Source organism: Carcharodon carcharias, chromosome 9 (assembly GCF_017639515.1).
Source record: "Carcharodon carcharias isolate sCarCar2 chromosome 9, sCarCar2.pri, whole genome shotgun sequence".
In the NCBI taxonomy this organism is placed as follows: Eukaryota; Metazoa; Chordata; class Chondrichthyes; order Lamniformes; family Lamnidae; genus Carcharodon; species Carcharodon carcharias.
In genome coordinates, this window is record NC_054475.1 from 83,567,126 (window position 1) to 83,582,079 (window position 14,954).

At 41.5% G+C, this 14,954-nt stretch overlaps 1 protein-coding gene across 5 annotated transcripts in view; it reads left to right on the forward strand.

Moving 5' to 3' along the window:
* Nucleotides 1-14,954, forward strand: part of klhl13 (kelch-like family member 13) — a 200,198-nt gene that overhangs the window by 104,987 nt on the left and 80,257 nt on the right. Inside the window, exon 1 of one of the 5 annotated variants that reach the window (XM_041195906.1) lies at nt 7-101. The exons of 3 other annotated variants lie outside the window; for them this stretch is intronic. In XM_041195906.1, the coding sequence (XP_041051840.1) occupies nt 22-101 (80 nt within the window). In that variant the 5' untranslated portion in view covers nt 7-21. Of the gene's footprint in view, nt 1-6; nt 102-569; nt 710-14,954 lie in introns of those variants that run through there. One more of the 5 variants, XM_041195905.1, reaches the window with a different exon arrangement.

The window sequence follows — 14,954 nt, forward strand, 5'->3', positions numbered from 1 at the left end:
TATTAGCAGTGGCCCAGGGCTATGCTGAAATTTATATCCCATTTGTATTGTTGCAGCCCAAAAGAAGAATTTACAGAGGATGACAAGTGTATTTTGAGTAGGTATGTTGATGACTCAGATATATCACATGATCCTTTTGTGTGTTTTTTCCCTCTACAGTGCTGTTCAAATCTTACTGAAATGAAGGGTGTAAACTGTGAATAATTTACTGCTTCATTGCAGAGCTCCGTACAGGTAGCACTGCTCTTGCAGTCCTTATCTTATTCTCGCAGTGTGCTGGTAAACAAAGCCCTAATTTGCTGCTCCTGAGAATCGGTCTGCATGTTGCAGTCGGAGCTTCTCTTGAATGAGGTGGCACAATTGTTGAGTTAGCACGATAGAAACCACATCCTATGCTTTAGGGGAGACAAAGGATTTGGGAAAGGAGAATGCCTTCCAGCTCTGTTCCATGAAATACAGCAATGGAAAACATTAGCTTAAGAGCAGTGCCAGAATTATTCACGTGTTCTAAGCAGCAGCCACTGTGAGCACTCTTATCTGGTATGGAGCTCATAGCTGGAAGTCTATTTTGGAAATGCTTGTCGCTGGTATGATAGTACCTTTATAACAACATGCCATTGAAATGGAAAACCAGCAACCCCACTAACTGGAAATTCCCAGTTTCTGTGCTTAAGCCATCTAGGACAACAACGCTGACTCCAGCATACATGTAAGTTTGCAGATGCCAGTTTGCTAAAATGCTGTGTGATTTTTACATGTTAGTACTCTGGTAATGTGGAATATTCATTAATGTACTTTCTAGCATTAATTACTGAGCTGATGTTTCAGGACTGACAGCTAAAATGTACTAAAATGTACTGCATGCACTTAATACTTTTTTGTGAGGATTTATGCTGCCATTTACCATTTAAGGTTAAGGCTGAGTGCACTAAATGGCTGCATTTGAAGCGTGCTGCATTGTGCAGTATCTGACACTTGATCATTTATTGCAATGATGCCTCAGTCTTATTGTTATCAGCCTAAATCCCTGCACTCAAATTTTTTTCATTTTTTTTTACTTTACCTCTGCATGCCAGCAGGTGTCCTGGTTTAATTGTTGAATCCTTTTTTTAATCCTTGCTTATCTTCTGACACATTGTGCAGTGCTGTTTTGGCACGTGTGTACGCAAGAATAAGAGTTAAGGCACCTGAGTGAGTTTCCATTAAACACTTTTCAGTTTGAAAAATAGTCATGTTATAAAGGTGATTGGATGTACAGCTTTTTAAAATCAATTTTTTTTTAAATACCAAAATTATTTGTGTATGTAAGGGTAAATGTGCCATGGGGTTATGACTGAGTGTCAGGTAATGCTTTGTCATGTCCTGGCTCAGATTTCTTTTCTGGCTTTTAATATGAAGGCTGAGAGTTCCGCGTGCTAAATTTAGATAAATTATTATGTTTTAGCCTTAGTTTAGATAACGTGACCAGCTTTGCAGGCATTAGTTGTCTAATTTATAAGTTTTGTGCTTTGATACGATTTGATATAGGTTAGCATGTGTTAACTTAAACTGCATAGTTGACTTGCAACAAATTGCCTTTATTAGCTCCTTTCAATGTTTAAGGAAAAGTCTCTGACTTCTGTGCACAATTTTTGTAATTAGGCTTTTTCCCAATATATTTATTCTTTTTCTCTAATTTATGCAAGATTTCTATTGATTCAGACATGTCTGTAATTCTATGTGGGTATTTGTAAGCTGGACTGACTTTCTTCTTAGACAGTTTAGAGCTACTGTAATTTTTAGTGTAGGTATTTCTGAATATACTTTGAATTTTGGGGTTTAACTGATGTTGCCTTGCAAAAAAATTGGCATCTGTGTGCATTTCAGCAACACTGTTAAGACCCTGCAAGGCAAAAAATCAGAAGCTATAAAATGTTGTGTGGTTCATATTTTTCTCAGTCCTGCCAGATATCATGACAGTGCAGCTCAGTGCAACTTGCTTAGTGTCTATGACACCACTTCCATTTGCCTCTCTCCCTCCAATGATCCAATCAGGACACACAGGTTTCCAGAAAGAAAAATCATTGCGTTGAATGCCATGGACATCAACACAGCAATTATTAGCTCCTCAGGCCATGTTGACAGGAACGTGCAGAACCTGGTTTGCCTGGTTCTGCACGTTCCTGTCAACGTGGCCTAAGGAGCTAAAAATTGCTTTGTTGATGTCCATGGCACTCAATGCAATGTTTTTTTTCTATCGGAAAACCTGTGCGTCCTGATTGGATCATTGGAGGGAGAGAGGCAAATGGAAGTGGTGTCATAGACACTAAGAAAGTTGCACTGAGCTGCACTGTCATGACATCTGGCAGGACTGAGAAAAATACGAACCACACAACATTTTATAGCTTCTGATTTTTGCCTTGCAGGGTCTTAACAGTGTTGCTGAAATGCACACAGATGCCATTTTTTTTTTTACAAGGCAACATCAGTTAAACCCCAAAATTCTAAGTATATTCAGAAATACCTACACTAAAAATTACAGTAGTTCTAAAATGTCCAAGAAGGAAGTCAGTCCAGCTTACAAATACCCACATAGAATTATAGACATGTCTGAATCAATAGAATTCTAGAAAACAAGGCATTAGGATTGACAGTTGAGAGGGCAGGCGAGAAAACCATGAGATATTATTTCAAAGGTAAAAATGTGTTGCTGATGAAATACAATTATCACGCTGAAAGTGGAGCTGAAATACTAAATTTGGTGCAATGAAAAACTACTAAGAAATGACTATTGGAAACTAAGCCGTGTGTGTGTTTAGAGACAGTACAAGTCCTTAACTCCACTTATACCAAAAATTGAATAAAATCAATATAATTAGTAAAAAGTAGACACTTATTGTATAGATGATGCATGTCATGGACTAAAATTGTTGTTTGTTTTTGATGGGTTGCAACACAGCTAGGACATTGGGTGGGATCCACACCATGTTTTGTCCCCCAGCGCCATTGTTCAGGAGTTCTCTAAGCAAGAATGGTTGTATTATTAAGTCTCCAAATTACCCATTCCTGTCAGAATTCATATTAAATGACTATTTGCACTTAAATAACATTGCTATGCAATAAAGGATCTTGACATCTAAGACCTAGAAAACAGAAGGGTAAGAGCAAAATTGTTCAGTGGGTTATTCTTACCCTACCACCATGACATTTTATATGTTGAAAGTCATCAGCTGGAGTAACTTAGTTTTGAATGGAAGAAAACTTCAGCCTACTCCTGCCCAATGATCTTCGCCTTCCTGCTCCTGTGTTGCCATTTTCCCCTCAGCTTCCCGCTATAATTAGCACATTCGTTTAGATAATATCACCAACTTCGACACCTATGTGTTCTTTTGTTCTGCCGTCTGTGACATTTTTTGATGATCTGCTTCTGTCACTGCTTTTGCCTACAACCACACCACCCCCCTCCACTTCTCTCCCCCCACCCAACCCCCGCCCCCCCCACCACCACCTTAAACCAGCTTATATTTCAACCCTTCCTGGGATTCACCTAGTTCTGTCGAAGGGTCATGAGGACTCGAAACATCAACTCTTTTCTTCTCCGCCGATGCTGCCAGACCTGCTGAGTTTTTCCAGGTAATTCTGTTTTTGTTTAGGATTGTTACAAGGTTGGGCTATCCCTTCATCCCCATGCCAGTGAGGGAAATAACACATGCAAGGCCATCATAACATTAAAGCTAGGCCATTTAGGAATGAAGTCAGGAAAAAGCTGATAAAAAAACTGTGGTTAAAAAAAGTAAAAATCTGGAGCGCTCTCCCCTAAAGGCTGTGCCCACTGGGGTTGTTTGGAACCTTTAAGACAAATTGATACATTTTGTTTGGTAAGTGAATAAAAGATTAAGATCAGTCATTACTCTTGCTTCTGAATCAGAAAATCCAACCGCATAGACTTGGACCCAAATTCTAGGCTGACATTCCAGCGCTGTATTGAGGGAGTGCTACAATGTTGGAGTTGGGATGCTTTTTTGGATGAGCTGACAAACCATCTGTCCTCTTGGGTGGATGTGAAAGATCCCACAGCAATATTTTGAAGAATTGGGAAGTTTTCTCTGGTATACTGGCCAACACTTATCCTTCAATCAACATCATGTTTTTTTTAAAAAAAAAGCTTATCTAGCCATTATTTCATTGCTGTTAATGGGACATTGTATGTAAGTTAGCTATTGCTTTTCCTACAATACAGCAGTGATTATGCTTCATAAGTACTTAATTAGCTGTGAAATGCTTTGGGAAATTCTGAGAATTCTATTAAGGGCTGAGGCTGGTAAATAGAGTTCAAGAACGGATCAGCTAGTTGAATGACGGAGCAAACTGGTGGGACTGAGTAGCTAGCTGCAGTTTCTAGAATTTGCTGAGGATACTCTGACAGCTCCTAACTGTTTCACTCTATCTCAATCTTTGGCATTGTTGGTGGCCATTGGAGAATGGATGAGAAATTCCAAAGGCATGGCAGAACTATTGGAGCTTGGAAAGTTTGAGCAAGGAGTCATCAAAGGACCGTGCAGCAAGTAGGAGAAAGAAAACAATGCTCGTCCTGTTAAGTCTGCATAATTTTCACCAGCAATTTTTAGGAATTAATTGAATTTCCAAACTTTACTGTGTGAAATGTTATACCAGAAGAAGCAATATGCTATTTAATAAGTGAGATTGCTTCTGATTCCTTTGTGTGCATTTATGCAATAGCACATGGAAAGTAAAAAACACCTGCTTTTACATAGTGTCTTTCACGACCACCAGAACTCTCAAAGTGCTTTATAGCCAATTAAGTACTTTTGAAGTGTTGTTGTTGTTATAATGAAGGAATCACAGCAGCCAAGTTGCGCACAGCAAGTTCCTACAAACAGCAATATGATCATGACCAGATAACCAGATGTTGGTTGAGGGACAAATCCAGGACACCAAAGATTCCCCTGCTGTACCATGAGGCCTTTTGTGTCCACCTGAGAGGGTAAAGTGGCCCTTGGTTCCTCTGAAACAATGCAGCATTCTCTCAGTACTGCACTGAAGGGTCAGCCTTAATTTTTGTGCTCAAGTGGGACTTAAACCGGAACCTTGTGACCCAAATGAGAATGCTGCCAACTGAACCATGGCTGACACTATACAGATGATCCTGAAGTCTGGGACTCAAGTCATGGCTGTTAAATGCATAATGTAGCTTCATTGCCAAATTTTTAGCTCTGCAGCAATCTTCTGAGGCCTGGTATCTGTATCTGGCTAATGTTATGCTAGTCGAGAAGACATGGTTGGTTCAAAGTACTTTAATCAAATGAAGGTAATCTGACTATTGAGCTATTCATGTTGATCTTCTGGGAATACTGATGCTTGCTGTCTTAGCCATTGAGACTAGTGGGATTCACTAATCTGACTGATGATACATAATTATGATTACTTCATTGGCTGTCTGTTCCCCAATGCATTTCATTCAAAATCTTTATCTTTTTCAACAAATTTTATCACCTTGCCTCTGATTCACCTCTGCAACATCATTCAGCCCAATATCCCAAACATCCAATTATGCAGCACGTTTAACATAGGAACAAGTCCCAGGTAATTCATAGACCATATAATCGGCCAAAAATGGAATCTAAGCCAGACAAGGAGATATTATGATGAGTGAACTGAAAGAGGTGGGTTTTAAGGAAGGGCTTAGAGGAGGGGAGAGAGAGTGGGTTGGTAATTGATTGTGAGTTAGGAGACCGAGAGTAGGAGTGAATGGAAGATTGTCTGATTGGCAGGATGTGACAAGGGTGGATAACAGTTGGGAGGGAGAGAGTAGAAACCCTTGGCTTATTTTTCTCAAGCTTGGAAAATCTCCTGGTCTCAGTACCACATTATGGAGTGTGTTTATCCATTTAAATAGCCAAGGAGATGGCAGTAAAATCCTTTCGCATGCTTTTTTCCCACATTAGGTCTTTAATTATCCAAGCTTCAATTATCTATTTCGCTGTTCAACCACTGAGATACTTGTGGGACAAAATCTTGACAGATAACTTGGTTACAATAACCCATTACCCAAGAATTCATTTAGCTCTCTTAGGCCTTTAGATCTGTACTTTATGGCCAATACAGTACCATATGTGCAAGGCTGATATTTGTGGACAGGGGAGCAAACCATCTATTGTGCCTGGTCATTAAGGTTCCACTATTTTTATGTACTTTTTTTTGATTGGTGCTGGAGTGACTGTGTGGCCTTAACATGGAGACTTATGGTATGTGGAAAAGAAACCTGAAAGGAAAGGATGATGGAGAAAAAGCAAAACAGAGCTATATAAGCCAATAACCCTGAACACAATGTTGCAGCTCAGATACAAGTATAAAAACTTGATATATTATGCAAAGAAATGTTCCTGTAATGACATTTTTATTTTGTTCTATGTATTGGCAATCTGCACAGTAAGTATGTAGATATGAGCAAGAAGTTACAAAGGGGCATGGACTAAATGAATGTGCAAAGCTTTAGCAGATAGAGTTCAATGTGGAAGTTTGTGAAATACGATCTTTGTTTTAATGCTGGCGGACCAGGAGAATTGGAGGATTTAAATGTCCATATAAACAAATCACTTAAGTAATCGTGGGCATGTACAGAAAGTAATCAAAAAGACAAATTCAGTATTGGCCTTTATCTCAAGAATGCAAATGTGAGGAAGCGATGCTGCATTGTACAAAGCTTGGTCAGATCCCATCTCAAGTTCTGCATTTACCAGAAAGGTATGTTTGCCTTGAATGGATTACAGAGCAGATTCACAAGATTGATAAGGTTTAAAGGACTGAGTTATTGGGATATGTTCCACCAATTTGGCTTTTATTTTTTTCAGTTTAGATGGTTGAAATGCGATCTAATCGAGACATTTAAAATGAGAAACAACAACTTGATAGCTTCTCTGTATCTACTCTATTTCTCCGTAGTGGGGAAATCCAGAGCAAGGAATAGCTATGCCATTCAGAAGTGAAGTAAGGAAGCAGCTTTTCACACACACAAATTTTGAGACTCGTTACGCCAAAAGGTTGTAGATGCTGGATCAATTGAAATTTTCAAGACAAAGATAGATAGTGTTTATACCAATGCGGTTTCCTCTATTTGGAGAGACCAAACGTAGACTGGGTAACCGCTTTGTGGAACACCTTCGGTCTGTCCGCAAGCATGACCCAGACCTCCCTGTCGCTTGCCATTTCAACACTCCGCCCTGCTCTCATGCCCACATGTCTGTCCTTGGCCTGCTGCATTGTTCCAGTGAAGCTCAGCGCAAACTGGAGGAACAGCACCTCATTTTCCGACTAGGCACTTTACAGCCTTCTGGACTAAATATTAAGTTCAACACTTTTAGATCATGAAGTCTCTCCTCCATCCCCACCCCCTTTCCGATCCCCCTTTTTTTCCAATAATTTAAATAGATTTTTCTTTTCCCACCTATTTCCATTATTTTTAAATGTATTGCCATCCATTGTTTTATCTCTGCCTTTTAGCCTATTTCGATCTCTTCCCCCCCACCCTACCCCCACTAGGGCTATCTGTACCTTTGTTATCACATTCCTGAGATAATATCACCAGCTTCAACACCTCTTTGTCCTTTTGTCTATGACATCTTTTGGTTATCTCCACCTATCACTGGTCCTCTATCCAGCTCTATGTGTCCCACCCCACCTTAAACCAGCTTATATTTCACCTCTTTTCTATTTTTCCTTAGTCCTGTTGAAGAGTCATACGGACTCGAAAGGATAACTGTGTTCCTCTCCGCAGATGCTGTCAGACCTGTTGAGTTTTTCCAGGTATTTTTGTTTTTATTTTGGATTTCCAGCATCTGCAGTTTTTTGCTTTTATATAAATAGTATTTTGTTGTGTAAAGGTATCAAGAAATCTAGATCTAAAGCAGGTAATTGAATCTAAGATACAGTTCAATCATGACCTAATTAAATGGTGGTAGAAACCAAGGGTCTCAATTTCCTCCTGTTCCCATGTAAGAGATGTGGCAACAATAAATCACCTGTACACTAGATATTATAATTGTACATTTAAAGTACAGTCTCCTTGATGTATTACAACAAAATCTTCAGGTTTGTACACTCTGCCTCTATTAATGCTCCAAAACCCTATTACCAAATTTACTCGTAGCATAGAATTCACTACCAAGGGCCGATTTAATCAATGCTAAAAGCAGTGGCAAATAGGTGTTCATTTTTAGATTTGAGTGATTTGGACTAATTACCGTAAGGCCTAAGGAAGTCATTTCTTTGCTTCTTCATCTCTGTTGCATTGCAAAGCCCATCAGACCCTTTATGTGGAATGACAATTCATTTGCTGGAATCACTGTACTTACATGTCCCCTTCGAGAGTACTCAAGGCTGACAATCCAGAGCAGTCTGAGATGTCGCCTTGCAGATGAGATGTTAAACCAAGGCCCCATCTACTTGCTCGGGTGGATCTAAAAGACCCTATGACAGTAGTTAGGAGAAGAGCAGCAGGGAGTTACCGTTGTGCCCTGGCCTATGTTAATCTCTCAATGAACTCCACAAAAAACAAATTATCTGGACATTATCACATTGCTGTTTGTGGGAGTTGGCTGTGCTCATATTAGTATTTCCTACACTTCAAAAAGTACTTCGCTGGCTGTGAAGCACTTTGAGACATCCAGTGGTCATAAAAAGTGCTATCTAAATTCAATTGTTTCTTTTCTCTTATAATTCACCTATTACTCTCCTTGCCTTGATAGTGCAGTAATTTAGTCACAAAGGCATGCATTTGTTTTATGAGGTTCTTGATTGGTACAAGTCCTCCAGGGTGTCTGCATCAACTGCTTACAGCGTCCAGTAAACCAAAGATGCTAAGATTGGTCAAACCTTGGTTTCTAAACTATCAATTTCTTTGCAGTTGCTTTATCTTCATTCATTAAATAAGTGGAACTTTCCTTATTTGTTTTTTGAGTCACATTTCCTTGCAAAATTATTTTTTAATTTTCTAAGTAATTTAAAACCTAATTTTCTGTTCATCACAGCTGTACTATTTCTCTAATTGTTCTACTCTTTTATCATTAGAATCATGTCCTTTTTCCAGTCAAAGCTTGCCTCAAAATTTAGTGAAAATGATGAACAACTACTTTTTAAATTTTGTACTGTTCTTAATAATGCTTGATTAATGTGCTTTACAAAACTGTGTATTTGCAACAATAAATTGTATTTAGATAGCACCTTTCTCATAAAATAAATTCCCATGGTGTTTCACAGAACTGTAATCAGTCTAAAATGAACACCAAGCAAAAGAAGATGATATTAGAAGGGAAGCCTTTGATAAGCATGTTCAAAAAGATAGGGTTTATGGCGCACCTTAAAGGAGTAGAGCTGGAAAAACAGAAGGTGTATGACTTCAATCATCCATGCTCCAGTTATCTGCATACCTGATTCTGCATGGTAACTTTTGCAGGAATTGGGATCATGTTAGGAGAGCAGTAACAGTTATGGATGTTAGCCAGTATTGCAAGGGAATCAAGCTCTGTTATGATCAGGCAGCGAAAACAATCTTACACTGAACTCAAGCCAGTAAAGTAAACCCACTGACAGTGAGTTTTCCTCTTGGGCATATCAGGCTTGAACCATTTAGTCACCTTGCTACTGAGGATCTTCATTTAATATTCCGAAGCCAACATATGACACTGGAGTATTTTTAACTTGTGTGTGGAAAACCCAGACATTTCCTGTAGGGACCATTGGGAGTCCAGGCTGCCAGCGCTCAGATGAACAGCCATCTATGTTATTAAAAACAATGCCATATTGAGAGCAAGTGTTACTCATCAACTTCATTGGCCTGTAGGATGGAGGATAAATAATGTTCAAGCCACATACTACACTTATTTTCCTGAGGAAATATTTCATTGTGTTAGTTGTTTAGCTATGTATAAAACTATTATGAACATATACACTTGTCAGATTTTCTCAGTATAGAAATGTACCTGTTTCCAGGCCTCCAAAAGCAGCTTTGACACACAGTTTTTCAGGGTGACCCCTCTCATTGTCCTACTTTCACTATGTCAATATCAGGCAAGGTAGCCTGGTATAGTACCACACTGAAGGTCTGAGATGACAGCACTGTATATCAGCATATCAGGCACGTGGTATCCTGGATACAGTAAGGAGCTGCGAGATGTGGATGAGTAGATTATTTGTGGTCACTTCAAGTAGGTTAAATATTTTGGTAAGGGAACCAACAAAAGGGAAAAACATACTTGACCTCATCCTCACCAACCTGCCTGCCTCAGATGCATCTGTCCATGAGAGCATCGGTAGGAGTGACCACCGCACAGTCGTTGTGGAGACGATGTCCCGTCTTCATATTGAGGATACTCTTTGTGTTGTGTGGCACTACCATCGTGCTAAATGGGATAGATTTCAAACAGATCTAGTAACTCAAGACTGGACATCCATGAGGCATTGGGGGCCATCAGCAGCAGTAGAATTGTACTCGAACCACAATCTGTAACCTCATGGCCCAGCATATCCTCCACTCTACTATTACCGTCAAGCCAGAGGAGCAACCCTGGTTCAATGAAGATTGCAGGAGGGCATGCCAGGAGCAGCACTAGGCATACCTAAAAATGAAGTGTCAACCTGGTGAAGCTATAACACAAGACTACTTGCATGCCGAACAGCATAAGCAGCAAGTGATAGACAGGGTAAGCAATCCCACAACCAACGGATCAGATCGAAGTTCTGCCGTCCTGCCACATCCAGTTGTGAATGGTGGTGGACAATTAAACAGCTCACTGGAGGAGGGGGCTCCACAAATATTCCCATCCTCAACGATAGAGGAGCCCAGCACATCAGTGCAAAAGATAAGGCTGAAGCATTTGATACAATCTTCAGCCAGAAGTGCTGAGTGAAAGATCCATCTCGGACTCCTCTGGAGGTCCCCATCATCACAGATGCCAGTCTTCAGCCAATTCAATTCACTCCACATGATATCAAGAAACGATTGAAGTCACTGGATAGTGCAAAGGTTATGGGCTCTGACAATATTCCGGCAATAGTACTGAAGATTTGTGCTCCAGAACTTGCCGCGCCTGTAGCCAAGCTGTCCTAGTACAGCTACAACACTGCATCTACCCGGCTATGTGAAAAATTGCCCAGGTATGTCCTGTACACAAAAAGCAGGACAAATCGAACCAAGCCAGTGACCGCCCCATCAGTCTACTTTCCATCATCAGTAATGGAAGCGGTCATCAATAGTACTACCAAGCGGCACTTGGTTAGCAATTGCCTGCTCACTGATGCCCAGTTTGGGTTCTGCCACGGCCACTCAGCTCCTGACTTCATTATAGCCTTGGTTCAAACATGGACAAAAGCGTTGAACCCCTGAGATGAGGTAAGAGTGACTGCCCTTGACATCAAGGCCGCATTTGACTGAGTTTGGCATCAAGGAGTCTGAGCAAAATTAAGAGTCAATGGGTATCAGGGAGAAAACTCTCCACTATTTGGAGTCATACCTAGCAGAAAGGAAGATGGTTGTGGCTGTTGGAAATCAATCATCTCAGCTCCAGGACATCAACGCAGGAATTCCTCAGGGTAGTGTCCTTGGCCCAACCATCTTCAGCTGCTTCATCAATGATCTTCCATCCCTCATAAGGTCGGAACTGGGGATGTTCACTGATGATTGCACAATGTTCAGCACCATTCGCAACTCTTCAGAACCTGAAGTAGTCCGTGTCCAAATGCAAGACCTGGACAATATCCAGGCTTGGGCTGACAAGTGGCAAGTAACATTCGCATCACACAAGTGCCAAAGGCAATGACCATCTTAAACAGGAGAGAATCTAACCATCTCCACTTGATGTTCAGTGGCATTACCATCACTGAATCCCCCAATATCAACATCTGGGGCGGGGGGGTGTTTACCATTGACCAGAAACTGAACTGGACTAGCCATATAAATACAGTGGCTGCAAGAGCAGGTCAGTGGCTTGGAATCTTGTGACGAATAACTCACCTCCTGACTCCCCAAAGCCTGTCCATCATCTACAAGGCACAAGTCAGGAATGTGATGGAATACTCTCCACTAGATGAGTGCAGCTCCCACAACACTCAAGAAGCTTGACACCATCCAGGACAAAGCAACCCGCTTGATTGGCACCACATCCACAAACATTCACCCCCTCCACCACCGACGCGCAGTAGCAACAGTGTGTACCATCTACAAGAATCTACCACTGCAGGAATTCACCAAGTCTTCTTAGACAGCACTTTCCAAATCCACGTCCACTACCTTCTAGAAGGACAAGGGCAACAGACAGATGCAAACACCACCACTTGGAAGTTTCCCTCCAACTCACTAACCATCCTGACTTGGAAATATATCGCCATTCCTCCACTGTCGCTGGGTCAAAATCCTGGAACTCCCTTCCTAACAGCACTGTGGGTGCACCTACACCACATGGACTGCAGTGGTTCAAGAAAGCAGCTCACCACCACTTTCTCAAAGGCAATTAGCGATGGACAATAAAAATGGTGGCCCAGCCAGTGAAGCCCACATCCCATGAATGAATAAAAAAATGAAAACACGCAATGAGGATAAAAAAATCACTTGCAAGTTAATTTGGGCAACATTAGCGGACAAAATATTTACTAAATTCATCTGGAATATACTGTAGTAGAAGAATTTCATATGAGTAGCTTGTTTGTGCATTAATATTGGCATCAGTTGTTTCTATCTTCCTCTTTTAAAATAGCCAGTGCTCCTATCAGGTGTACACGATAATGATTGAGTCAGTTCATCTCTCAATGAGACAAGGAAACTTGGCCCCTTAATACTTGCCTCAGGAAGTGTTTTTCTCATAGAGAAGTAAAACAAAAGTGGTAGCTCCCCTGCTCATTTGGTAGTAAAGTCCCCAGTGTCCGTGTGATATCAGGTGTGAAAGCAAACAAGGTGAATATTTGATATTTGTCGAAAAGACCTTCAGAGCAAAGCTCTCAGCCATTGCCACAGCAAATGTAACCAAATCACAGCAAAGTCAGGGAATGAAAGAGCTTGAAAGAGGAGAACAGGGAGATTCCTGGTTGGCAATCAGAAAATGTTTGAGGGGCCAGAGGATAAAGGGAGACATTATAGCCTCAAGCCAAATGAGGTGGGGACATTAAGGGGCTCACTTACTGGAGAGTGCAATTTATTTCCTTCTGTCATTGAGTAAAGCTGCAGGCCACCATCAAAAAGAAAAAGCTTTGTTTTGTACAGAGCATCACTACGTTGTTAAGACATTCCGAGATGTTTTGTGCACTGTAACTGTTGCTCTGTAGGTAAACATAACAACCTGCCTGTTTTCAGCTATCACACCAGCTTTTAAAATAGAAAGATGTTGGAATATCTGCAAATTTCTATTATCCTCCAGCAGGATTCCCTGCATTATTGAAGTGGATAATTAAGTTTCGACAACATCTTGAGCTCGATGTGATAAATATCAAATGTTGTAATCCTATAAATACAATGTCCGCTTGATTATTGTGATAGATGCTTTAATGCATTTCATATTAGTGTGCATAATGCACATTTTGAGAAATGAAGTGGCAGCTTTCACATTTATAAAATGTGTGCACTCAATCTTGGTACCATAATGATTTTCCCTTTGCAACCCAGAACCAATTTCCCACTTGTAAAGGTTGAATGTTCGTTCTCTAGGATCGTACAGTAGCCCCAATTCTTTTATTACTTAGTGGATTTCAAGCTCAAGCTCGATACCACCAAAGGTAATGTTTTGAGGAGTCCCTCTGATGGCCCATGTTTTGTCAGAACCTGGTACGCAGTTGTTGTTGTCTAGCTAGCGGATATCTGACAAATCATCTTGAATGATTTGCTTCAATTCATTCTGAGATTTACAAGAGTTTCTCTCAGACTTGACCCTACATTGTTCGCTCTATGGGCCATTGCAGTTGTGGCAATGTTTGAATTACTTTTTATTCTACATTCTGTTGCACCTATTCTACAGTCCAGGGCATTGGCTTTTGAGTACTCTTGCCTGACATTAATGGGACGCTGATGTCCTCAAAACGTGACCAATAGCCTTACCATTCATTACTACTGATAATGTAAGATATTTGGGTAGCCAAAGCATCTGCTTGTTTCTGGTTTGGCGCCTTTTAATATGGAAATGGGAGTCCTATGAAGGGACCCTGATTGCCAATTTAGACAGGAACAGATTGGAAACTGCGCGTTGGGTGATGGAAAAATAGTGAGGTAGGTTTTTAATCTTTTTTTTGGTCACAGGGGGAAAAAAGGGAGAGGAGCAATGGTGTGGGTTGAAGAAGGTGGGGTCAGGAACATCACAGAGGAGCAGAGGGAAGGGGCAGGAGTATCACAGAGGAGCAGAGAGGAGGGGTAGGAGTGTCGCAGAGGGGAGGGGGCAGTTGTGTCCCAGAGGGGAGGGGCAGGAGTGTCCCAGAGGAGCAGAGAGGAGGGGGCAGGAGTGTCCCAGAGGAGCAGAGAGGAGGGGGCAGGAGTGTCCCAGAGGAGCAGAGAGGAGGGGGCAGGGGTGTCCCAGAGGAATTGAGGGGAGAGGCAGGAGTGTCACAAAGGAGCTGAGGGGAGGGGCAGGAGTATCCCAGAGGAGCAGAGGGGGGGGGGTTAGGAGTGTCACAGAGGGGAGGGGGCAATTGTGTCCCAGAGGAGCAGAGGGGAGGGGGCAGGAGTGTCCCAGAGGAGCAGAGGGGAGGGGCCAGTGTGCTACAGTGAGGGCAGAATGGAGGAGAACATGAATGTCCCACAGAAATATAGGGGTGGGGGTGGTGGAACAAGAGCAGCCCAAAAAAAATTCCTCTCGGGCCCGGAAACATAATATGTGCTGCTGCTATCTGGGGACCACATTTCCCTCCTCGAATGTGACCCTGACCTGGCCAGTTACCTTGCAGCTCCAGTTAATTTTTGAGTTTTCAATGTGGTGAGCTGT